The following is a 27,499-nucleotide window of genomic DNA, read 5'->3' as shown; positions in this document are numbered from 1 at the left end:
GCGCTCACGTGGGAGGAGTCGACCTCTTCCGACGCTACCAACTGACTAGCGTAGGGGTGGAGCGACTGAACAGGCTGAGATGAAAGCCGTAAGACAGAAAGAGAAGCTCTGTTAAATAACATATCCAGCCACCTTGTCCTTAAGACATGGCGTGGGGCTCGTATATCCTCAGAGACGCAGACTTTTACATCTTCTAGGCTAAAACGACATTGCCTCCCCTTACGTCTGGTGCGCTCGGCCTTTGGTCTCTCCCGCGCCGGGCGACCCTGAGGTCACGTGCTCACCCTGTCCTTTTCGCGGAACGTGCAACCTGCTGGGGACAGCCGAGCCATGGCATCCCTTCTGCGATCCGCACGCTGGCTCTGCCGAGCCGGGGTGGCCTCGCGCCTTCCGCTCTCCCTGCGCTTCCTCGCGGGCGGCCCGGGTCGGCCGCACGCCGCCATCTGTCAGCCCGCAGGTCGCGCCGCGCCTGTCGCCGGGTGAGTGCCTCCGTCCGCCTGGAGCTCAGGTGTCTCCCGGGGTCGTTGACGCGGGTGGGGGACGGGTGTCTGCTGTGCCCTCTCCGTACCCACCTCCCCGCTCCAGGGCTAAGCATCCCGGGGCTTCGGAGCATGCTCCCCACCAGGGCTTTTTGGGTGACTGGGTTGGTCGCCTGCAGAAGGTCATGGCCGCGGGCATGGCTCGTTTCCGGCATGGATCATGCCCTCGAGCTACCTTCAACCTGTGAAGCTGAGAGGGTCGGGTGTTACCCCTGTCCTTAGGCTAGACCAGTTTGTACTCTGTCCCATGTGCCAGCATTATTGGTGACCAGTAGTAGTAACCAGCTAGGGCTTAATTTTTGAATTTTACTTATTTATTTTTGTGGTGGGGGGAGAATAGATTGGGGATTTTGGGTGAACTAGGTATAGTTTAGAGATAGACGTTTAATAATGATCAGCTTGGGCTTTTGCCTGAATTTTCTTGGAGTTTTCCTTCTAGTATTGACTAGGGTGTGATATGGGTTGGGAACTGTCACAGTCGGCTCACTAAGGGTCAATGAATGAATAAATGAACACTTGCAAGGCACTTTGGGGGGGGCCTGGGTGGGTGCAAAGGCAAGTTAAATTCTCAGTGGGTGTCAAACGTGTGAGTGAATGCCCTCATGGACTGAAGTTTATCAGGAGATAGACTTGGTATTAGACCTTTTTTTTTGTTGGGGCGAGGGGGAGGGCAGGAAGCTTGATGCAAGTGTTAATTGAATAGTATTCTGACCAGCTGAGAAGGGGAGATGGGCACTGAGGTTTAAGATTTGGGGTAAAGCTGATTTTGGAACGACTAGTATTTAAAGTAGAGATATTTGGGGATACAGCATAAGATGTGGACTAGGCCAGGGCTGGACTGCTGACCTCTCTATTTATTTGCATCATGCCATTGAACAAGTTACTTAGTATCTACAGGCCTGTTTCCTTAGTTCCAAGGTGGAGTGGAACAGTGTTGGGAGTATTGTATGTAAAGCTCTTAACCCCGGACCTGGTACCTGATAAGTGCTGTGTTAGTTACTAGAATAATGACTAGGGATACATGGATCTGTGGACCATATTGGAAACCTCTTCTCTACATAAAATTATATGGAAGAAATGTTTATGACTTCTTAACAACCGAGTTATAAAATTTTGGAATGTATCCTACTTATAACCTGGAGCCTGCCTCGATTTTCTCATTAGACCTCAATAGTTAGCATGCATGCCTCTGCTTTCACAGAAGTACATACATCTTTGGCTTTCAAAGAGTTTCTTTTGACAAAGAAAGTCATGCCAATTAGTCGTCTTTTTCCAGTTCTTAACATCCCTTGGAGGGTCATTGCTATCATTCATCTTCACCGTCGCGTGTGGGGATCAACAGAGAACCCAATCTAGTAGAAAGGGTATGAAGATCCGGGTATTAATCAGACCTGGGTTCCCTTTACTTGCTATGAAATCTTAACTTCTTTAATCCTCAGTTTCATTATCCATAAGGTAGAGGTAACAGGCCTGCTTCTCCGTAAAGCTTATTTTCTTTTAGGGTTCAACTTAAATGCTGTTTCTTTCTCTCTTTCTTTTCTTTTCTTTTAAATATCTCACCCAGGGACATGCTTATTGATTTTACAGAGAAGGGAAGGGAGGGAGAGAAACATTGATGTGAGAGAGAAACACTGATAGACTGCCTCCCATACACACCCAAACTGGGGGATGCCAGGGCCCACAATCTAGGGATGTGCCCTGACGGGGAATTGAACCCACGACTTTTTGGTTTATGGACAACACTCCAACCAGCTGAGCCACATTGGCCAGGGAAAATCCTGCTTCTTTAGGCAAGCTTTATCTCAACATTTACTCTAAAAAACTACCCTGTTTTCATTTTATCAAGGCATGTCTAAGTTCTCTGATGTTATTTATCTTTTTCTGTTTTCTTAGTAGAAACTGAGTTGCATGAGAGCAGAACTTTGACTTGTTCACCCCTGTGGTCCTCAGTTCATAGCAAGTAAAGAAGTAATTTCCCTTTTTCTCCTGGACGCTGAGAGCTTTTTCTATGCAATCTTCTATCCCTCAGCCTCTAAGCATGCCTAGATCTTCCCTACCTGAAAGACAAAACTTTTCCTGGCAATCTGGACTTACTCTAGATGCTTCCCAGCCTCTCTTCCCTGCCTGGACTCGCCCTCCTTCTCTTCCTCACTTTGTGTTCACCCTTCTACCCACTGCAGTCACCACTGCAAAAGCTGTCATGGTCTTAATACTTTTTTGGTGTATATATTTTAAAATTATAAAACTCGTGTGCCTTGAAGAACAATTGCAAAATACAGGGGAAAAGCAATAAACCAAAATCACCCTTAAGTCTGTTGTTGATATATGTAACTCCTTCCAATCACTTAGTCTGTGTGAGATGATCCACATTCAAGGCCTTGATCTGTATGTTTCTCTGTTTCCCGTTTCCCCTTCATGACATGCCCATCCCCCCCTTTTTCTTTTAATTTTTTTCTTTATTTTTAGAAGGGGGTGGGGAGAAAGAAAGGGAGAAAAACATTGGTGTGTGAGAGAAACAATCTATCAGTTGCCTCTCACATGCCCCCAACTAGAGACCTGGCCCACAACACAGGCATGTACCTGATTGGGAATTGAATCAGCGACCCTTGCTTGGGTCCACAGGCTGGCGCTCAGTCCACTGAGCCACACAAGTCAGGGCGTGAGACCCTTTTCTTGGCATCAGTTACACCTGTCTTTCTTGATTTTCTTCTTGTTAGGATTTTTCTCACTCGTTTTGTTGCTTCCTTTTTCCTCTGTTTATCTTTTAAATGCTGATGTTTTGAGGGGGGTTGTCCTTAGTCCTTTAAAAAATTTTTTTAATTTTAATTCTTCCATTTTCAAGGTGTCAGTCCTTGCCTACTTAGCTGATGATCGCATTATTTTTCCTGTACGTAGGCTATCTATTAGACATCTACTGGTTGAAGTACAGGTATTTCGGACCCATCACATATCATATGGGACTTGTCTTTCCTTCCAAATCTGTTCCTCTTGTGTTCTCTTCTTTAGTGAATATTGCTATTTCTGTTTCTTTGAGATTTCTCATTCATGTATCTTTCACACCTTCTCCCTATGTGTTGATTGAACAAATGATTAAGTCCTGTTATATCTCCTTCGTCTGGGATGAATCCCTGCTTCCTCCAGCCCCCACATCAATCTAGTCTCCTTGATAATTTGATCATGTCATTTTCTTATAATCAGACACTGTGGTGGCTTCCATGACATCCAGGACAAGGTGCTTCCTGATCTGGAGATGCCTCTGGAGCCTCACTTCTTAAGAGTTTTTTTCATGGCATTCTATTGGGTTGGCCAAAAAGTCCATTTAGTGTTTTCAGTAAAATAAAAGACACATTTTTCATTTTCACCAATAACTTTATTGACTGGGATATTTTGAGTATGTCAGCTATCTCCTGTGTGGCATAACATTGATTATTCTCAATTAACATCTCGATTTGATAATTATCAACCTCAACTCGTCTGCCTGACCATGCAGCATTGTCCAGTGAGAAATCTCCAGCACAGAACTTTGCAAACGACTTCTGACATGTTTGATCAGCCCCAGCACCTCCTCCATACACTGCACAAATATTTTGTGTGTTTCAGTTGCATTTTTACCTTTCTTGAAATAATAGAGCATGGTGTGCTGAAAATGTTGCATATTTTCTTGCATCTTCAGTATTAAAATGCCTACACAAAAATTGACTGATTTTGATAAGTTTTTTAAAAATGTGTACCAATATGACAGCTGTCACAATACAGTCTTAACAAAACTTTCTAATGAAGTTAAAGACAACTATGCACTACTAGAGCCATTGTACGGAAAAAAACAAACTTGGTCAACCCAATATATTCTAGTCATAGCAAATTACTGTTCAGAAGTCAGCTTCTGAACCTATGGAGAGCATTAGAATTCCCTAGGGATCTTGTTAAAAACTGTAGGTTCTGATTATGTAAGACTAGGCAGGGGACTGAGATTCTGCATTTCTAACAAGCCCCAGACGATAAAGGTGCTGCTAGTCTGGGGACTAGCAAGGCTCTGGTGGACCATGCTGTATATCTGCTAGCCTTTGAATATCATGTTCACTTTTGGAATTTGTCTCCCTTTCCCCCTACTCAAATTAACTCTTTCTTGACTGCTTCTCTCATTTGACTGCTCCTTTCTTGTGCTTTCTCTTGCAGCCTGAAACACTAAAGCATCTATTAACATGATTACATGTGTAACCACCAGCACTCCAGACCCAGCTGAAACTTTGTCTTATTCATTTTTCCTTGAGTTGAGTACATCAATGAAAATCTTAGCCATTGAGGAAGGAATATTGTGAGATGCAGGGAAGTTTCAAGGGGTACTTAACCCATTCATGTAGTGCAGGTAATTTCCACAAATTTACCCTGATCTGTGTTTGCAGGAATGTCCTGTCTGAGAAGGAAAGATGGGTATTACAATATTAAGTGAAATTATTAGAATTTATTAATCTGTTTTCAAAATTGGAGCACCAAAAAGCATACATTTTTATATTCTTTAAGTCTTACTTTTCATTTTTTCTTTTTTTAAACAAATGTTTTCTTAAAAACCAGCTCTTACCCTATCCCTGTGGGGAGGTGGAAGAGCAACATATGTGTATTTTTTAAATTCTCACCTGAGGATATGTTGATTAATTTTGAGAGAGAGAGAAACATTGATCAGTTGCACCCACCTGCATGCATCCCCACTGAGAATCAAACCCATAACCCAGGTATGTGCCCTGACCAGGGATTGAACCTGCAGCTTTTTGCTGTATGGGTTGATGCTCCAACCAACTGAGCCACCCAGCCAGGGTAAGGAGCAGTATTTTTATTTTCTGACACTTCTGGATCAGAAGCTGCTTATATGTTTCTTGTGAGAGTTTTAAGAATAATACTTGTGTGCTTCAGAAGAAAGAACAGCTTTGAGCTAAATCAGTTTGGAAGTTGATATAGATTGATGGATGGCTCAAAGGTGATCACATATTGCCCAGTGACAGAACGATGTGACTATTTCTGATGTTGGAAGGAAAGAAAACTTTCCCTTGTTTACCTCTCATTAAAAAAGATCTTCTCAACAAATATTAAGAGTGTGTCTCGATCCTTTGGGGTTGTGATTCGGCCTCTGCTCCTTGTATGTATAAATTTATCAATTACAGAGGGCTATGATAGGCATAGTACAACTCTTACATATGTGATCATGTGATCCCCATAGGAGATGAATTTACTGTGGCATTTCAGAAGAACAGTCACGTTTGTGTTGTGGTGGGGGACCACTTGAGTTTGAGAAAATGCATGATAATAACTAGACAGTGTTATGGGGAAGAGAGGAGCATGAAGGGACTGTGGCTATGTGGTGGACATTGATATTGCAAAAGCCATTTGATTCCTTGAAGCTACCAAGATTGGTTATAAAGTTGGTCATTTGATGGTTGGAAGCCTTTGGAGGTTTTTGAGAGGTAGAAGTGTTGACAAAGTTTAGGTTAGCAGAATGGAGAGAGGTTGGAGGTGGACAGACCAGTTAGGAACAACATTGGTGTGGCAGGTTAGGGCTAATAGGGCCTCAGCTAGTCGGTGCAGAACTGAGGAAAGATACTTCCTTTTCTTCTTGAGAGACAGAGAACAAGAGATTGGTAAGGATGTTAGCAAAATTAGGAAGAACAAATTTGGAGGTTAATATAAACAGTAGTACCTTTAGCTTAGATCTTAACCATTTTCAAAGTGTGTGAATACATCACGTGTTTTGTGGGTTGATATTACACAGTAGGAAATTGAGACTTAGAAGTGTGAACTAATTTATCCAGTATCTTCAGTTGGGATTCACCTACTGTGATTTCCAGTTCTGAAGTATTTTGAGTATATTGTAGTTTAGGTGTTGAAGGTATTTAAGGACATTAAAACGTTTTTTAAAAAAGACAGTACAACCCTGGTTGGTGTCGTTCAGTGAGTTGTGTGCCAGCTGTGAACCAAGTGGTTGCTGGTTTGATTCCTGGCCAGGGCACATGCCTGGGTTGCAGGCCAGGTCCCCAGTTGGGGGTGTGGGAGAGGCAACTGATCAGTGTTTCTCTTCCTCTTTTTCTCCTTCTCTTCCCCTCTAAAAATAAATAAATAAAATCTTAAAAAAAAACAAAAAAACACCTAAAAAAAAAAAAGATAAAGACAGTACATGATTACATTATAAATTTAGGAATTAGAGACTATCACAGATAAGTAAGCACATGATAAGATTTCAGAATATAAACCCTAGAAGGGATCTTTAGAATAATTTACTTCATCCCACACTCACTTAGTAGACTTTAAAAAGAGTATCCACATCCCATTATAGGCCCCAACCTGGTTAACTGACTCTTCATCACTTTCTGGCATAACTGAGACATCCCTATGACCTGGAGCAGTTTCAGGTGGATGGGGCATCTGGAGAAGGGAAAGGAATGCATTGAGTGTGGAATGGTTGCACACTTCTTTTAGTCTGAAATTCTGTGACTTACCATAAATCATAAAGCTGTGTTTGGGGGACAGCTAAACTGGGCAAGACTTTTTGAAGAATTGAAGTCTTGCAAAGTAGTTTAGGGAGAAAGTTCATTGTGACAGCTGTACAAAAGATTAGGAAAAAAGGTCAGTCAACAGATGTGGTTTTTTGTTTTGTTTTTTTAAGATTTTATTTAGTTTTAGAGAGAGGGAAAGGGAGGGAGAAAGAGAGGGAGAGAAACATCCATGTGCGAGAGATGCATTGATCCGTTGCCTCTTCTCACGCCCCCAACTGGGGACCTGGCCGGCGACCCAAGCATGTGCCCTGACTGGGAATCGAATTGGTGACCTTTTGGTTCACAGGCTGGAGCTTAATCCACTGAGCCACACCAGCCAGGGCAGCAGATGTGTTTGAGTACCTTCTATAGTAAGAGCTTTATAGAGTGCTGTTTTGTTGGGAATCTTACTTTTTTTTTTTTTAATATAGTCTTTATAAGGTGGTATTTTTCTTCAGGTGAAGGAACTAATGCTTAGACCAAATACGTTTCCCAGACCCACGTAGTTGTTAAATAGTATAGCTTGAATGTAAACAAGCCTTTTAAAATAAATATTATGCTTTCTGCTAATACATTTTAAAAGGAAGAAAATACTCAGTAAATATTTAATTAATTATTACACTTTACCAGGTTCTTTATATACACTTTCCCAGTGTTGCCCAAACTTTGGGCATTTGTACTGCCTTCAGATTTTTTTTCTTGCTAAATCTGAGTACCACCTAAACTATTATTTATATTTAATATTTTTCTTGATGTTGGTTTTAGGTTTAAACTGACATTTTTATAACTTAATTTTGTCTTAAGTGAGAATGCTAGTAAAATAGCTTGCTGTGATAGTTATTTTAAAATATTTATTAAAGTAAATAGAGCTACAAAAATGGAAAATCTTTGTCTATGTGCAGTCTAAAACCATCTTCCCTAGCAGAGTGTGATCTTTTGGGAAGCACTGCATATCTCAGCCAATCTTTGTGATACTCTTCTGAGGTGAAGACTGTTCAGATTATACAAGCTTAGAGTTGCAGTAACTTGGCCAAAGTCCCACATTTTGTGAATGGCAGAGCTTGAACTCAGGCAGGGCTGTAGGACTCAAGCCCACACTCTTAAAGTTCATGTATTTCTGCCAGGCCATAGAGCCTGCTCTTAAGATTCTGCTTATCAAGTGTTTATGAAAATGATACATAATAGGAAAGGATATATACAGAGGGTTAAGTAAGTACTTTTATGTGAAGTGTTCTTCACCACATGGTGGTGAGAATTAACAAATTGTGTGGTGCCGTTTGTTGCCTGGAATTCGTAATTAAATCGGGCGATGGCTTTGGTGGTATGTATTTCTATCCTGCCTCCACTGCCCACGTGTCTGAGCTCCATCAGTCTCTCCCTGAGCCCCACTGCAACAGCTGCCTGAGTGGTGTCTCTCTTTTAATTCTTGCTGCCCTCTAATTCTCCAACTGTTCTGCCTTGCTTGGAAGGATTTGGCACATGGGGAATGAGGTGAGAGGGATTGAGCAATAAAACAATTATCCTAAGATTTTGAGCTTCAGGAAACAATGTAGTAGTGGTAGAGTGGGTAGCAATGGAGCAATTTGAAAGGAGTGCCAACTACTTTTAGGAGGAGCCATTATATTTTTGAATTTTTAACATATTAAAACTTAAGCGGAATCATTATGTGTATAAAACATAAAAAGAATGATATACAATGACCAAGTTGGGTATATTCTAGGTGTGCAAGGCTGGCTCAATGCGTGAAAACTGATGCAGTCAACCACATCAATAGGCTAAAACGCAAGTGGAATAGTTAAGGGATCGGTGAGGATGTAAGTGATGTTTGAGATCCCCACTGCCTACAGAATGGTACCACGAAACAAGCTGAGAGAGCAGCTTTATGAAAATCAGTCTTGTGTTTTATAAGCATATCACAAAATCCACATCCCTTACTTATCAGCCATTGGAGGCTTTCCATTGTCTAGTCTCACCTTCCCTGTCTAGGTTTAATTTTTACCCCTTTCCCATGTGAAACCCTTTTCACAGCCAGATTAGTTTCTTTAATGCCCTTCCGCTATGCTGATTTCATTTCAGAATGAGACTACCGAGTACAAATTTTGGCCCTATTATCCTGTCATTAACTAGCTTTTACTGTGACTTTGGGCAAATTGCTTCAGCTTTCCTATCTGTAAAAGTAGGATTATAGTCATAATTTTCTATTACCTAGAGGTATAATTAAGTGCATAATAGACATTACATTAACTACTGATTATACCTATCCCATCATATATTCGCATCCTTTAAACTCTGATTGCTCAAAAGTGATGCCGAATTGGCTCATAACAGCAGTGAAGATGAGGAGAATAGAGAACGGAAAGTTTTACGAATGGGTGTGATTAGTTTGGTGGCTGTTCCAAGTTAAAAAGGAATGAATAACACTTTAATAAAGAGTTAACTTGAAAAATAACACTTGAGACTATCTAAAACATACAAAGAACTCTTGAAACTCAACAATGGGACTTGCAGAAGGCAAATAAGCCTATGAAAAAAACTCAACCTCATATGTCATTAGGGAATTGCCAACTAAAACAACAATTAAATAACCACTACATACCTGTTAGGGTGGCTAAAATCCGGAACATCTGTGGCACAAAATGCTAGCCATGTGGGGCAACAGGGACCTGTCATTCATTCCCGTGGGGATACAGAATGGTGTGAGCTGTTTCGGAAGGCAGCTCGGCAGTTTCTTACAAAGCCGAATAAATCTAGACTTACATTAGGATCCAGCCCAGATATTTATATCCACACAAAAACCAGAACACAAATGTTTCTAGTAGCTTTATTCATAATTGCCCAGAATTGGAAGCAACCAATATGTTCTTCAGTAGGTGAACAAATAAACAATTGTGGTACTTCCATGCAATGAAATATTATTCAGCACTAGTAAGAAACGAGCTATCAATCCGTGAAAAGACATGGGGGAAACTTGATGCTAAGTGAAAGAAGCCAGTCTGGAAAAGGCTACGTACTGCCTAGGCCAACTCCATAACATTCTGGAAAAGGTACAACTGTAGAAACAAGTAAAAAGTGGTTGCCAAGGGCTCAGGTGGAACACAGGGCATTTCTAGGACATTAGAACTGTTTTGTATAGTACTGTAATGCATCTCATTTATTTGTTTTGCATGGACCCGCTGTAACCCCTGGACTTGTTTTCTTTCTTGCCTGCTCCAGGCTATGAAATTCTTGTTTCCTTTAGAATGTGTTCAGTAAATTTAAAAATAATTTCTGGGCCAAATAATAAATGTAGGAAGCACTGTTATGTGGGGAATCACTGGAGAATCCTTTTGAAGACTGAAGAACCCTTTACTTTGAAATACTTAATCCTTCTACACCAGTTTGTTTTATAGCAGATCTATATTTCAACCAAACTAATGAAAGCCAAGCTATTCTTCACATACTTATGTTTAATGGCTGCATTAAAGATTTATAAAAAAATTAGCATTAGAATGTTCAGAATGTTGTGCTGATTTCTTAACATCTGTCTTCTGCCTGAATTTCGTTTTGTGTTTGATGTTAACATTTTAAAACTGCATTTTAGCAAAGGTTTATTTTTATTCTATTTTATTTTTTGCTCTTTCACAGTTTATTAGATTTGCATTGTATAAAAAACTTTGGCAAATATGCTTCATTTCAATTTTGAAGTCTGTGTCAATCAGCTTTTGTTGTTGATCAATGTTATTGCACACTCACTTGACACATTATTCTGGGTGTTTTAAAATAATGTCATTTTGTGTTTCTTGACTAACAAAGGCATAGGTTAGTAGCAGCTGATCTAGTTAGTAAGCAGATAAATGGACAAAGGAAACCTTTGAAAAATAAGGAATAGACATATGTAGGAGTGTATCTTCTGTGGTTTATAGGTAATAATCTAGTGTTTAATTAATTTTGCTCATTTACATAGTTTAATCAACTAAATGTGACATTGTCTTAGTTAGTGTCCTGAGTTTTTCCATTTTATTTTCATTTCATTCTATTTATTTACGTGAGTGGAATCATTGACGGCTGCAGTGGTTGTGATTTGTCCCAGATCACAGTGATAGCATTTCTAGTCTAGTATCAATTACTGCCTCTGTGTTTTATATAACCTTGTGGTGAAACTACTGGGCGTAGCTTTCTTGAAGGTAACAGCACATACTTAATCATTTAATTTGTGATTGGCTTTCCAGATTAATGACATAAAGTAGAAATTCAACAGTTTTATTATTAAAATTATAACTATATAAATATTTATTTTGGTACTTGTGGTAAAAAATGTACATATGTTAGAACACACATGTTTATAATTCCGAAGGCATGCTTGGATTAATAAGTAATCTTTATTATGCTTAGTTCCTATGTACTTAGTGTATATTATAGCTGTTTGCACTTACTGGCTGCTATTGGAAAGTTTAAAATATTTTGGAATAAATATATAAATCTCTGAATTAGAAACTTTGTGTTAATGATATTTGAATGCAGAGGAAGAATTTAAATTAAATTCAGAGATTTATGATGGTTTCCTTCCCATATAGGATTATTTTTAGGTTTGATATTGGTAAATCAGGTACAGCTTGTATTTCAACAGCATGGAATACCTCTGATTTCATGTTTTAGAGCATTTGGCTTGCATGTCAGTCCTGTACTATTAAAATATTGAGTGGTTTAAAGGTTGTTTATTCTTGATAAAGACACATGTACTAGTCTTGACCTTACTTAACATTTTTTTCCTTTTTTATTTCCCGATGTTAAATGATGTTTAACACCAGAAATCTAGTTTTATTTTTGATGGTTGCAGTTGTTAAAAAATGAGAAAAGTATACAGCTATCATTTTGACATATGGAAAGCAGATTTAAATGGAGAGATGAAACAGTACCACTGGACAGATGGGAATTCTTTTGTCCTGAATGATCCTTTTTAAAAATTGCATAATTTTAACTTGGACATTGGTCTTCTTCTTTTTTTTTTTTAAGATTTTATTTATTTATTTTTAGAGAGAGGGGAAGGGAGGGAGACAGAGAGGGAGAGAAACATCCGTGTGTGGTTGCCTCTTGCACGCCCCCAACTAGGGATCTGGCCTGCAACCCAGGCATGTGCCCTGACTGGGGATTGAACTGGCAGCCTTTCCGTCTGCAGGCTGGTGCTCAATTCAACGAGCCACACCAGCCAGGACGACATTGGTCTTCTTTTAATAAGCTTCTTTTAATGACTTACACCTTGAAAATATTTGAAGGTGGTTATCAGAAATTTAGTTATGTTTTATTTTTATTTTTTTAAGATTTTGTTTATCTACTTTTAGAGAGAGGGGAAGGGAGGGAGAAAGAGAGGGAGAGAAACATCGATGTGAGAGAGATACATCAATCAGTTGCCTCTCGCACGCCTCCGACTGGGGACCTGGCCCGCAACCCAGGCATGTGCCCTGACTGAGTCGAACTGGCGACCTTTCGGGTTGCAGACTGGCGCTGAGTCCACCAATCCACATCAGCCAGGACAGAATTTCAGTTATATTTTAGATCCCTTTTCTCATTTGTAGAGGTGAGGAGAGCACTGTAGCATAAACTGCTTCATTTTTCCTTTATTAAACAGCTTTTGGTCAGGAAGATTAAAAAAAAACACTTAAAACACCATCTTACTGTCGAAGTTTGAAATGATTCCATGTGAAAGGTTATTGGTACACTGTCAAATAATTATTCAAGAGATTTACTTTGCAGGCAGTTGGTATGAGTGCCTGTAATTTTATTTAAAGCAAAAGTCCAAACTTTCTTTCCTACCAGTTTATACTTCTCTGAGCAAATGCTGTTGCACTGTGAATGTGTGTATTTAGTAACTAATAAAAAAGTTGTATAAATTTTGCTCACAAAGACGACCTATACAGATAGTAGTTCACGGTTTATTGTTAATTGTGTTTCATTCTCTAGAGGGCTACTGAGCCAAGCCAGGCTGTGTGCCATCGCTGCTGAGAAAAAGAACTACCTTCAGGAGGAGTCCCCGTCATCTCAAAGGAAGAGTGCCAGTCAGTTTGACTGGGCTCTGATGAGACTAGATAATTCTGTCCGAAGAACTGGCCGCATCCCCAAGAGTCTTCTACAAAAAGTCTTTGATAACTCCTGTCACTCAGGTATTTCAAACTTTGCTGTTAAAAAATTTGAACGATTAGTAGTACTTGTTTGGGGATGAGCTCTTTCATACTTTCAGTTTTGTTTGTTATTTCTAGTGACCATGATTTAATGTTATGATTGTGATCTTTCCAACTCATCAGGGCAAAGTTTTGAGTAAGACATTTTGTCTCAAATGTGTGTTTCAAAATCAAATAAAAATTGCTTTTTGCTTTCCACAGTTCATAAAAGAGTCACTTTCAGTGGTAGAGTTTCTGGAAAGATATTAGTTTTTCTTACCTTCCATTACTTATTGTCAGCTTCCCCTAAGGTCACAAATGACGGATTCCCAGGAACATTGATAATCATTTCCCTTTTACTTCAACTTAGCTATTAAAATTTATTTAAGTTGCTTACTCAATTTTGATAATTTGATGGGAGCTTATAAACCATCTACTCCCCTGACCTCTCATACACACAAAAAAGCCCACATGCGAACACAAAATTTTGCATGTCGTTTCAGAGAATTCACCATCTTCCTGAAGCCCATCCATGGACTTAAGTCCTATTAAGAAGCTGCAGAGTCTAATAATGAGGGATCCAAAAAGGGTGTCAGTTATGATTAATGTGCATTAAAATGATATTTTTCATTTTCCATCTTTAATTTATTCAGAGTTGTCCAACTATTACCACAATCCATTTCAGAACATTTCTATCACCCCGAAAGGAAAACTCCATATACCCATCAGCCCCAAGACCCTCCAGTTCCTTCCAGCCCTAGGCAACCACCAGTGTACTTTCTGTTGTAACATATATGTTTACTCTGGATACTTTATAAAATGGAACCATACAATCAGTGGTCCATTTTTGTTTCTGTTTTGAAGTCAGCTTTCAGAGACATTTTAATAAAGGACATGGATAAGGGAGAAGGAAGTTTATATTATTTTGTAATTGTTTATAAACCTAAAATTTGTATTCATAGCTTTTAATTGTACTGCTCTGTGTTATTTCATAAGATAGTGAGAAACTTAGCCTTTGAATTGCAGTGAGCACTTCATGTAAGTTAGGTCTTGTATATTTTAATAGTCTGTAGTTTTGCAAATTATGTAGATTCATAACCTTATCTGCCTTAAGAAATCAGACTAATTTGTAAAAACTTAGAACTTTTAGTAACATCGTAAATTACACTTGTGAATTAGGATAGTATTTCTCCAGTTTACAGGTAGTGTCTTACTGTTATCTTTAAGGAATCAAGAGATTTTGGAATAAGATTTCAGTTTAAAATTTGATATTTATATGATATTGTACCATGTGACATGTTACCCATTAATCTTGTTTTCATAGGTTGCCCAGGTGGTAACCATGCCTTGCTTCTGCTGCGCAGCTGTGGTTCTCTCTTACCTGAACTAAAGTTCTCAGAGAGGACAGAATTGGTTCACAGGATATGGGACAAACTTCAGAAATTGGGTATGATAATTTAATATGAGATGTGTATAGAAGCTGTAGATATTTTTTCCTTTAGTTAAAGTATTCTTTACATAAGTGCTATAATTAATTTTATGGAAGGGCTACTTGATGTTTTTTTTTTTTTTTTTTTTTGTAATATTTATTTGGTGACTTATAGCGACACCTAGGGGCATTAAAATAAAATATTTTTTCATAACTTATTTTTATGGTAAGCTAAAAAGCAAAAGAACAAACTAAAAAGCCTTTGATCTGTCAAAGTTATAAATACACATACCATTTGACTAAGCTGTTTCATTTGTTAGAATTTAGATGCAGATATTTTCACATTTGCAGTAGGATATTCTTTATTGTAGCTTATTTGTAATAGAAATTGGAACCGATTTTAATGTTCCTCACTAGGGGATTGGTTAAATAAATTATTTCATGTCCATAAAATGGAATACTGTGCAACTGTTAAAAAATTGAAGGAGTGCTTCGTATACTAATGTGAGGTGTTCTTCAAAATCTAAATAAAAATTAAGATTCAGAACAGTGTATATAATATGCTACTATTTTGAAGAAAAATGTTTATAAGTTTATGTGCATACATACAATATTAAAATATTTCTGAAGGAATGATAAACACTAGATAAATTTTTTACTGTGTACCTTTTTATACTTTTTCAGTTCTAAACTGTGAAGATAGTACCTATCCAAAAAAAATTAAGTAGCTCAAAAGACCATTTGATAAAATTCAATGTTCATTACTGATTTTAAAAAATTTTAAAGAATAGATGGATGCTCCTTTCACATGTTAAAATCTAAAGCCAACAACTAATAAATACTATGTATAATAACAATGAAATATTGATAAGATGTGAAAAAATACTAGAAATTTATTTTTTATGTGATGTGCTTGTTTATCTGTAAAATCCCATAAAATTAACTTACAGTAAAGTAGTTGGAGATATTAAATGGTCAAGAATCCATATCTTTTCCAAGTAGAAACTTAAGTAGATAAAAGTATTAAAGTGTAATCACATATATAAAATGTCTAGTAATATCTTCAAGAAATATGTAGCACTTATATGAAAAAAAAAACAAACCTGTAGAATAAAGACAGAGCCTCACCTCAGAGTTTCGAATTTATCTAGAGTTGTGTTGATAAGTTCATTTTTTAAAGTTTTAAGAATAGAGATGAGATAAATGCGTTTCTTAATGGAAAAGGGTATTCTAACTGTAAAAGCAACAGAAAAATGACGGTAAAGAATTGACTGTAAAAACTAGAAATATCTATATGTCAGTAAGTCACATAGTTAAAAAATACAATGTTGAACTGAGAGAAATATTTGTGAAAAAAGTTATGTTCCAAAATACAAAAAAGCCCTTACACAGCAATTATAATGTTAACACCTCAGTAGAAAAATAGACACATTACTTTCTATTATAATTGTTCACAAACGTATCTTTCCTCTATATCTTATTTGAGAATGGAATCCATAACACCTTTGTTTTCTTCTTTGCCAGTACCATGATGCTTTATTTTTACATATTGCACTTGATAAATACTTGTTGAGTTAATGTTGCCGGAAGCCCAGTAGATTGCCAGTGTGACTCTTGTTCACAAACTTGTAAAGCTGTAAGAGATAGCTTAGCTTAGGTAATGTGTCCTAAGTTACAGAATGAGCTATTCACAGATCTGAGACTGGAACTGAGATTTTCAAACTAACAAGGATTCTGGAGGAAAGACTGGAAGTGATAGACTATCATTTCATTGTTGCCATATGCTAAATTAAAAGAAAATAGAATTACTTCTGGTGTACCTCTTTGGCCACACTATGATAGTATGTAAATCTTCTTAACTTTTTTTTGTTGAAGTTGTTCATTTTTTCTGGAATGGTCTTTTTATTTATTACTCTTCAAATCAATCAATTTTTCAAGCTGAGGTTTAAATCCATTCTAGAGTTTTATCTCCAGTTTAAATTAGAAATGACCCATGAAATTAGTTTGTTAAATTTAGGTACACATGTTTTAGTTGTGATAAAGAATATGATTTTAAGTGCTTTTCTAAAAAATTGATTTAAATTTTATTTGTAGGTACTGTGTATGATGTAAGTCACTATAATGCTTTGCTTAAAGTCTACCTTCAAAATGAACATAAATTTTCACCAACTGACTTCTTGGCAAAAATGGAAGAAGCAAACATTCAGCCAAATCGAGTAGGTAGTTGCTGTTGTAAATGTTTGTTGGTCACATTCACTTTTTTTTTTTTAAACCCAGAAATATTAAAAATATGTTAACTGGCCCATTTCATTGACAGGTAACATACCAAAGGTTGATTGCTGCTTACTGTAATGTGGGTGATATTGAAGGTGCCAGGTATGGAACTCTATAAAGTATGTATAAGCAAACAAATATATGTCATGTAAACCTAGATACATTCACACTCTTTTATTGAGTCTATTCTTAAGGAAATCATTTCAGAAGTATTTTAATCTTGTGTAGTTGGTAATATGACTTATATACAATGTAAAATTGTGTAAGAGGTGAAAGTTAAGTAAAACTTGGTATTTTAATGAAAAATTTGATTTACTGAAGCAGAGGTTTAAACTTGTTGAGGTATAAAGCTGGCTTTATTTAAATAAATATTTTTTAAAGGAAAGGTTTTAGCCATTTAAACTGCATTCATTTATCTCACTAATTCATATAAAATCAGTTGTGACATTTCTCTGCTGTATAAAATTTATTACTGCTTCTGGATAGAGGGTTTAGGAAATAAGGTGTGAAATGAAATGTCTCATTTTGAACTCAGTGAATCTTATGAAACTTTATGCTTTTTAAAGGTTAACTTGGTAATATAGAAGAAACAATCAGATTTTACAAAATTACCTACCATTTTTAACAAGAATACTTCAAGACCAGTGTTATAATTTCAAGGGATGGGGTTTTGTGTATACATGTTTGGAGAGTGTTTTTGATGCTAATTCCAAGGAGTATTTTCTTTTTTATTGCAGCAAGATTCTTGGATTTATGAAAACGAAGGATCTTCCCATCACAGAGGCAGTATTCAGTGCCCTTGTTACAGGGCACGCAAGAGCTGGGTAACGTTCAGCCTAAGGCTTTGTTTGCAGGCGAGGCTTAAAATATAGACAAATATTGTAGAAAATTCTTAAAGCATGTTATCTACCCCCTCAAAAAAGTCTTGAGCATGTGAGATAGAACCTGCACATTTAAAAAATACCATATTCTTAAATTTGTCAATTTCATAAAACTATCATTTGAAAATGTTTAGTTTTAAAAATTGGGCCTGATTAAAAGTAACCGACTTTGTAAAATTTATTAATTGCTCTGCTGGTGCCCTGAAAAATATTTTTTGTTTTGAAGAATAACTTAACATTTTACTTTTCACTAAAAAGGTAAATTTGAGCCATAACATACTTAGTGAGAGAATGCACACTATTCAATGTCTATGTAATTGTGATGCAGTTTGGTTTCTCTTTTGGGGAGGCTGCCTGTAAAAATTTGAGATTTTTATGATCTTTATTGTTTCAGAAACCTATAACCAGTTTAATAATACAGTTTTCTGATGTTGCCATGTTTCTAAAGGGTACTTAATAATTTTTAATTTTAATAAGCATAGGTAATACATTTTAGATTGAATGATACTGTTATATTTGACAGTATTATAGTAACCTGTTTTATTTTCTTTGAATTAACTTACAGAGATATGGAGAATGCAGAGAATATTCTCACAGTGATGAAAGAGGCTGGAATTGAGCCTGGTCCGGACACATACCTAGCCTTATTGAATTCATATGCTGAGAAGGGTGACATTGACCATGTTAAACAGGTATGACTTGTGTAAATAAACATATTTTAAAGTAATTTGTATAAACTTATGTTACATTTTGCATAAAGGAGAAGAATATAGTTTGTATCTGTTTTTAAAGATATCTCTTGTAGACAGTAGTATTGCTAAGAGAATTCCCATAGTTTGGTAACTTGGTGTTAATGTAACAGCTTTGAAATAGAATATTTATGTTTCATTCTTATAAAAGAAGTCCCAAATCTTAAATGATATATGTTACTAAATTTTTAAACAAAATCTTGGTATTTTAATATATTTAGCTTTAATTTAAAAATACTGGTTTCTAACTTGTATTTTTAATTTCTGGAACTGTCTATAGACTCTGGAGAAGGTGGAGAAGTCCGATCTTTACCTTATGGATCGTGATTTATTGCAAATTATCTTTAGCTTCAGTAAAGCTGGGTATCCTCAATATGTCTCAGAAATTTTGGACAAGATTACATATGAAAGAAGATATATTCCAGGTAGTTTTAAAAATTTTACTTTCATGATTTTTCTGATAATCTGAATTACTATTTTTACATGATGAAAAGGGCATTCTCTAATAATAGGAAGTTGTGGTAGATGAATATAGGACTCTGAAAGGCAGCTTAATAAACTGAAAAACTTGAGTTAATGAATACATGGGAATGTTTTGATTTGGAAGTGCTTCATTATTATTTACGATATTATATTCTTTTGGTGTTTGTAGTTTATAAGTTTATCTTTCATATTGGTTGCAGTGTAAAAATAATTTTCAGTTCAGTAACAAAAGACATCTTTGTTTTCTTTCCAGATGCAATGAACCTAATTTTGCTTTTAGTCACTGAAAAATTGGAAGATACAGCATTGCAAGTTTTATTAGCGTGTCCTATATCAAAGGAAGATGGTCTGAATGACTTTGGCAGTTTCTTTTTACGGCACTGTGTGACCATGAATACGGTATTCTGTCCATTTTTACATTGTAGACCATGTAATAGGTAGTGAAATCAGATTTTATTTTTAATCCTCACCTGAGGATATGTTATTGATTTTAGAGAGAAGGAAGGGTGGGGTTGGGGAGAAACAGACAGACAGACAGATACACTTTGATGTGAAAGAGAAACATTGATTGGTTGCTTCCAGTAGGTACCCCAACCAAGGCTTAAACCCACAATCTAGGTATGTGCCCTGACCGAGACTTGAACCTGCAACCTTTTGGTATATGGGATGATGCTCCAACCAACTTGAGCAACCTGGCTAGAGCAAATTATGTTTTTTTAAAAGTATAAGAACCTGTTATGAGATTAGACCAATTATAAATATAATGAAAACTTTGTTTTTGTGTTGTAAGATGATTAGATAGAAGAGGATGGGAAGTTCTAATTTTTCAACCCAAAAGTGTTAGAATGTTTACAGAAGATCAAAGGGTAGGACATTTGTAGATCCAGCTGATGTGTCCTTTTTGTCCCCTGTCTAGCCTGCAGAGAAGCTGAAAGACTACTGCAAGAAGTTAAAGGAAGCCCAGTTGCATGCATCTCCTTTGCAGTTCACGCTCCACTGTGCTTTAGCGGCCAGTAAAACCGGTACTATATTCTCATAAGTAAAAGCAACATAAGTTTTAGGGAGGTAGCTTTGTAATATTTCATGGTATCTCTTTCAGATTTGGCAAAAGTTCTAATGAAAGCTCTGAAGGAAGAAGGTTTTCCTATCAGAACTCATTATTTCTGGCCCTTGCTAGTTGGACATCAGAAGGAGAAAAATGTTCAAGGTGAGGTTTTGCCTTTTACATATTTGCAATGGTTCAGAGATCTGGTGTAATAGTTTCTACACACATCTGATTGAATTCTCTGGGAAAGTATACTTATTCCTGAGTATCGGACCTTCTGAGAAAATAAGAGTTGATTTAAATCATGGGAAAATATTACGTACGCATTTTAAAAACTAAGTGTAGTGGATTTCTTTCATCTTAATTACATTACTTTTATTTACTTCATCTCTGATCTTGGTATTCAAACTGTGAGAGTAGTTTTAAATAGTTCATTATTTTTATGGCTTTCTAGAACTCTATAGTTCATGATTTTACATATAGCATTTGAAATTAGTTTGCCTAGTCTCATTAAAGGTAAAGTTATACATAATCAGGCCATTTTCCTTGTGGACCAGTCTGTTTCTCCTTAACTGAGCTGACTTAACAATAATAATAAGGAGAGAAAAACTTTTATTGCAAAATGGGTGCTCATGACCTGACAGCCTGCTGATTGAAGGGCAGAAATGTTCACTCTTTCAGGCTCTTAAGTACGTTTAAGCATTTAGCGTACTTTTCCCTTGTACACATGGGATGTCTATAGGGTATGAATAAGAATTGAACAAATATTAAATTTTAGAGTACAGTATCTAATTCTTTGGTTTGCATTATTGGTAATTCAGAAAGAGTAGTATCATAAAAAGATGCTTTTAACAGAAGTACTTCCCCCTTGGGGAAACAAAAAATGGTCTTTTTCATTTTATGTCGAAGTGTAATGTGCTTTAGAATGAGATGCAGAGTTGTTAGTATGACATTGGGTGACAAACAAAATGCACAAACAACAAAAAAGTGCTTTTAGCAGACTTTCATATTGCAATTTTATTTTAAATATATAGCTGTCTTCTGGCTTAACAAAGATAGTGAGAGAAGTATTCCCTAATTGTTTCTGGCTCTAAAAGTCTCTAAATCCTTTTTAGAAAAATCTTTGGAAAACAGTATGCTAGTTGATTAACTCTTTGCATATCCTCCAGTGCTGAAAGCTTGAAGAAGTAACCTTTAAACTATAGTTTTAAGTCATAAAATGTTTACATCATTCCATGAAAATATTCTGGGCATATTAGTATTGTCTGTCCACCTTTACACAGATATGAAAATACTTTTGGGACCCCTGTTTAAATGTTTGTTTCTTCATCAGGTAAATTTGCTTTCCTCAACCTTAGCAGCATATCTAGACTTGAATTGTTTATCACATTTTATCTACTCACTACACACAAAGAATTCAGGTAATTTTTTTCTGTAGTTGTAGCTTAGACTGGTAGAAAAGTGGGTTTTATCTCAAATCTGTCTTTTCTTAGAATTTCATAATTTAAATTTGTGAGATGCGTTGTTGAAAGCTCACATAATATTGATGAAAAGAACTGAGAGATGGAGAGAGATTCAGTGACTGACCTTAAATTACACATCTAGCTGTCAGTAGTGGTGGGATTAGTTATGAGGATCTCTGTCCTATTTTAAATACTGTTTTTTAATACCATAACCCCTCCATTTTAGACATTTGTAAGTATTATGCTGAATTTATTGTATGAAAAATATTTTAGCTATTTTTTAAATTAGGTACTGATTTTTGCATTAGGGACATTATAAAAAGTGTTACCAATTTTTTAAATCAGTGAAGTTTTTAGAAAAATTAATTTATCTTCCAATTACCGTTGACATGCAATATTATATTAGTTTCAGTTGTACAACATAGTGATTAGACATTCATGTATCTTAAGAATAGATCATATCACTAAGTCTAGTACCCGTCCGACTCCATATATGTTTAGTACAGTGTTATTGGCTGTATTCCCTGTGCTGTACTTACATCCCTGTGACAGCTTTTATATCTGGCAATTTATACTTATTAATCCCTTTCACCTTTTCACCCATTCTCCTAACTTTCTCCCAGAATCAATGAGGATTTTATTTGGAATAATAGAAAAGCTGAGAAAGGTAACCTGAGAGTGTAAGATATTGTTGATTGTTTTACAGTTTTTAAAAACTAGTTTCTTCTTTGCAGGAGGTCCAGAAATATAGTAAAGTGATAATATTCTACAATCTTCCTTCATGTAACAGGGAAATGTCTGTATGTATTCTATATAGTTTATTTAATGTAAGGTAAGCAAGTAACATTTTTATTAGTGCAGTGAACTTGTTCTTTGTCTAGGGAAAGTCATATATAAACTGGGAGAAATAAGATAATGGCTGTAGTGATGGAGGATGTAGTGGAATGTTTCCTGTGGAATAAATAAACCTCTTCAGGATATCAAAGAAAGATATTGAGGGGTCAGATCAAACTGAGCCAAGAGTTTTCAACAATAGGTTGATCACATTTTTATTGAATCCTAGAATTTTTCTGGCTGCAAGTTTAGCCATCACCAACCAGTAAGAAACTCTTATAATGACTTCCTCATGGCTCATCTCACTAGTATATTTCTCTCTGGTGCAAATGGAAAGTCACCACTTAGAATTTTAGCTACTTGGCCTGAATAAGAGGAACTTAACCAGAATGACTGAGGATCTATCTACATCTCTTGGTATATTTAGACAACATAAAAATAAGAACATAGGAAGGGTAAGATATAAGGAAGGGCCAATATGAAAGCCTAAATGGTACTTTTCAAAAAGTAAGAAATAGGCTTCTAATAAAGTGAGTGCTCTGGTTAGAGTCTAAAGTCATGTAGTATAAATGGTCATAGTTGGTAAAGTTGCTCAGGTAAACCGTGTATCTTTCCCAAAACTTTGAACTGTTTTAATTCTTATAAAATTTTTTAATGGAAACTTTCCACTAGATTCATAAACTTTCTCATGACTGCATTTGAAATATTTTAATTAGATTATTTATTTAGTCTTAGTTTAGATTTTCTAAGTTCACAGAAATTGGGGTCCCTGTCTAAATTAATATATGATTATTTTAATCTTTTTTTTTTAAGAAATAGGAATTGTATTTTTTAGGAGGATATATATAGGTATGTCAGATCAATCAACTTTTTCTTCTTATTAAGTGTTTTTCTCTTCTCATCTATATTATTACTTTTAAAATATTATATTTATTTATTTTTAGAGAGAGGGAAAGGGAGGGAGAAAAGGGCGGTGAGAGACATGAATGTGAGAGAGAAACATCAATTGGTTGCCTCTCTTATGCGCCCTGATTGGGGACTGAATCCGCAACACAGGCATGTGCCTGGACCAGGAATTGAACCAGTGACCTTTCGCTTTGTAGGACGACACCCAACCTACTGAGCCACACTGGTCAGGGCCCATTTGACTATATTATTGAAGTAGAAGTCTTTGGTACGCTCCCTCAGAATGGCTGAGGGGGTACTGAACTTATCTGAGGGAAGGTGTGAGTCAGATTTTCATAAACTTGGTTTAGTTTCAGTTAAAAACATACAAGTTGTAAATGCTAGTAACACAGATCATCTAAGTAAGCAGAGTGTACTCCTCCCCTGATAAACATTATTGGAAAAATGAAGAATTGAGAGACTAAAAAGTATTTGATGCATAGATGATTGTGTGAAGTGTTTTGTACAAAAATAAGAATTATCAATTTGTTGGCCATTTCCAGACATTAGTAAATTGATAATAAAATTACCTTATGCTGCATTTATTCTACATATTTAAGGAAATTTTAAAAATTGTTAAGAGTATTTTAAAACAGGTAAAAAATTAAATCATTATTGTTACTATTAACATTATTTAATATTTTTAGGGTTTCACACAAATTTTTTTCTTTAATTTTTATGACTGCCCTGAGAGGTAAGTAGGAAGGTATATCATCATCATTTCTATATTATGGAATTTCACTTATCTTATTTCCCAGTTCTGTTGCTTTTCTGCTTTCTTTTTTAGACAAACAAAATGTTGAGGACTCTTCATTATGATTCAGAAAGTAAAATGACCTAAACTGTCTGATTTTCTGTTAATTTATTGCAAGTTCTTTATCTCTGTGCCTTTAAATTTTGTCTTATAGGTTTAGTGGAAGTCCTCAAAGCAATGCATGAAATGGGAGTAAATCCTGACCAGGAGACATACATAAATTACGTGTTTCCATCCTTTGATAGTGTAAAGTCAGTTCGTGCTATTTTGCAGGTGAGTACAAATACAGTTTTAATTTCATAGTTGAAGAGAATATCTTTCATCCATAATGTTTTGTTACTAAAAAGAAAAGAAAACGTCATTAAGCTGAGCACTGAAGATTGTCATGTTTGTATACAATTTTCTAAAGTTTTATAAAATTGCTGGTTAGTGTAACATCTGTAGTGATTAAACTTTAAAAATTTGGAAGTAAAGCAGCATTTTTGTGTGTCAAAAGATAATATGCCAATATCAGATATTTAAATAAAACTGTTTGCTCCTTAATCCCACTGTACGGTGCAGCTGTAATTATCACTTTTTGAATGTTACATTCCACTTCATATGAATTTTCATAATACAGTCAGTGTACTTTCCATTCTGTAATTTTAACCTTTTTTGGTTCTTTTTTACTCCAAAGCATTATTTTCCTACCCTATCCTGTCCTGATGAAAATGGAGAAGGCCTTTAATGAAGGAGCATATGAAATTGACTTAGTACATTGGATCAGCATGGATTGCACTTCCCATTTTCTCCATTTTCAAAGCAAAGTGCTATATGCAATTAGGAATGACATGGCAGAGCACCAAATACTTTAATGAGAATTATTTTGTTCAAAATATCTTTGTTTTACGTGCTTATTCACATAATACCTTTTCTACTTTGAGTGTTCTTCTCTTTTTTTTGAAATAATCATATAATTACAACCCTCTGAAATGCAGTTTATATCTTCATTGTCCTTACCTCTCTCCCTGAGTACTTAGCAGAGTATTTTGAGCCTGTGCTGTACATAATTTACTGTTTAAAAAATATATTAAAAAGGTAATTTCAAACATATTCTTATTTCTCTAAATCTTTTTTTTTTTTTTTTTAACTTGGCACTTTTCCATTACAATCATTACAGCATGTAATTCCACTAGTTATTTTTTAATGCTTGCATGCCATTTTATTATATGGATATACTATAATTTATTTTTATTTATTGCTTATTATTGATTGAGAGGTTATTAATATTGTGCTATTATACAGTGACCCAGTAAATGTATTTGAGCTAATTCTTAGCTCGTGTACTTAAATTTTTAAACAAAATGATGCTGTTGGGAAAAGTGATGAACTATTTGGAGATAAATTAAATTTGACTTTTACCTCGTTATATGCTCCACAATGTCATTTCAGATCAGTGCATTCATTTTTTATTTTGCTTTAAATTTGAGAATTGTTTTAGTGTCATCAAATAAATTCTTTCTAGAAAGAAGGCACTATAAGGGTAATAAATTATCTGAATTTGAAGATAAGCATTTAATTTGAAATGTTGGAGCTCTTGCTAAAGTTTAATTATTCAGTTTTCGTATTGTAGAAAATGAAGGGTTATCAGAATATGGTGATACAAAGAAATGGGAAAACAGCAAATTTGAATAACATATCAAAATGTTTAGCTGAGGCATATTGAAATGTGCTTTCTCCCTAGGAAAGTGGATGTGTATTTGAAACTGATACATTTTCTCAAGCTGAATTGAGAAGTGAAGCAGTAAATGGGAACTTGGACTATGTTTTATCATTTTGTAAGTATGCAACATTAGATGTGAAATTGATAGGTGCTGATTTCAGTTACCCTTGAGGGCATACAATTGGGTAGTTCATGGCCTCATTGCCTACGTCTATAGTTCAAAGTTATTTTCTTGAAAACAAGGAAGTTTTTTAATGTCTTATTTAAGTCAGACTGATAGGCAGTTTATGATTTGAACTTGTGGATAATTTGGATGTAATTTGAAAGTTAAAAGGACCTTGGTGATAACATGGTGATAGGCAAGACTGGAGACCCAGAAGGCCTGCGTTTTGTTTATAATTAAGCCACTCATGATTGGATAGTATCTATTTATTTACATTGTGGGAGTTGTGAAAATCATAATGAGATACTGGTTTTGAAAATGTTTTCTAAACTAACTCCTGTTTTAGCTATAAGTTACATAAAGCCAGTGCTCATCAGCAAAAACACAGTGAATTTTTACTAAATACTTCTAAATGCAAAGTGCTTTACAGTGTTCATCCCATGTTAATGAGATTACTTCCATTGAAAGATAAAGAAAGTCATAGAGAAGTTAAATGATTTGCCCAAAGTTAGCGATTTAACTAGAGCCAAGATTTTCCAGTTTTAACCTCATTCTTTTCACTGTACTACATGTAAAAAATAGGACATTTCTTAAGGTCTTCATTTTTTAGCATATTTATGATGTTGTTTGGGAGTTTTTCAGATCTTGTGGGAAAGATTTTTTTTTACAAAACAAAACACAGCCCTGGCTGGTGTGGCTCAGTGGATTGAGCATCAGCCTATGAACCAAGAGGCTGCTGGTTTTATTCCTGGTCAGGGCACATGGCTGGGCTGTGGGCTGGGTCCCCAGGTACGGGCATTCAGGAGGCAGCCAGTTGATGTTTCTCTCCCTCTCTTTCTCTCTCCCCCGTCTGTAAAGCAATAAATAAATAAAATCTTTTAAAAAATTTCAAGTTCTAACCCCTAAAATGTTAAAAATTAAGCTCTGATTGATGTAATTTAGTTTTATTAGTAGCTTTGTAAAAACCAGATTATTGGTATATATTACCTGTGTATGTGTTATTTAAAATAGTTCATAATATTGTAAGGAAAAGGCCAAAACAAAAACAGTGACTGTTAGAAGTGTAGTTATTGAGTAGGATGTTGTGTATTAATGCTGGCTGCTGAGTGTATTGATTTTGCCTTCCACTCTGTATAATATATAGATTTTCCATTCTGACAAGATGAAAACAGAAGCATTAGCAGAGGAATCTGGGCACATAAGGTGCATACATGAGAGTTGCCATTTCTCATTATCGTACCATCCTTTCCACTTCATTGTCAACCTCTTGATTTTTCAGACTTGTTTGTTGCTAAGGAAACTAGATGTTTTTTGTCAGCAGCCTTCAACTTGCTGAGATGTTTCTGGTTGCCCTTTTAATGAATAAAAATGTGACAATATTCTGTAAAATACTAATTTGAATAGTATAAAAATAAATTTTCAAGAGATTGCTTATTAAATTTGAAAAAGCATTGCAGGAACTTTTAAGTCTAGAATATTTCAGTTCACCCTGTCAGTGCCTCCCTCCCCTTTTAATTTACTGGGTTTTTGAGAGCGGTTGGTTCTGTAATTGCCGGTACTGACTCTAGGCAGCTCCTAGGTCT

General features: G+C 35.8%; 1 protein-coding gene across 1 annotated transcript in view; it reads left to right on the top strand.

Annotated features, from left to right (window-relative positions):
- Positions 1-285: 285 nt before the first annotated feature.
- LRPPRC (leucine rich pentatricopeptide repeat containing) overlaps positions 286-27,499 on the top strand; it is a 100,471-nt gene continuing 73,257 nt past the window's right edge. Inside the window, exons 1-13 of the mRNA XM_090281227.1 lie at positions 286-479; positions 12,998-13,197; positions 14,519-14,641; positions 16,718-16,839; positions 16,941-16,999; positions 17,635-17,721; positions 18,344-18,470; positions 18,808-18,952; positions 19,264-19,409; positions 19,927-20,032; positions 20,110-20,217; positions 24,206-24,324; positions 25,775-25,868. Coding sequence (XP_090137353.1) covers positions 331-479; positions 12,998-13,197; positions 14,519-14,641; positions 16,718-16,839; positions 16,941-16,999; positions 17,635-17,721; positions 18,344-18,470; positions 18,808-18,952; positions 19,264-19,409; positions 19,927-20,032; positions 20,110-20,217; positions 24,206-24,324; positions 25,775-25,868 — 1,585 coding nt within the window. The 5' untranslated portion in view covers positions 286-330. The remainder of the gene's footprint in view (positions 480-12,997; positions 13,198-14,518; positions 14,642-16,717; positions 16,840-16,940; positions 17,000-17,634; positions 17,722-18,343; positions 18,471-18,807; positions 18,953-19,263; positions 19,410-19,926; positions 20,033-20,109; positions 20,218-24,205; positions 24,325-25,774; positions 25,869-27,499) is intronic.

The sequence above is a fragment of the Furipterus horrens genome, unplaced genomic scaffold (assembly GCF_987537825.1).
Source record: "Furipterus horrens unplaced genomic scaffold, mFurHor1.1.pri manual_scaffold_6, whole genome shotgun sequence".
In the NCBI taxonomy this organism is placed as follows: Eukaryota; Metazoa; Chordata; class Mammalia; order Chiroptera; family Furipteridae; genus Furipterus; species Furipterus horrens.
This window is presented reverse-complemented; position numbering and strand designations above follow the sequence as displayed.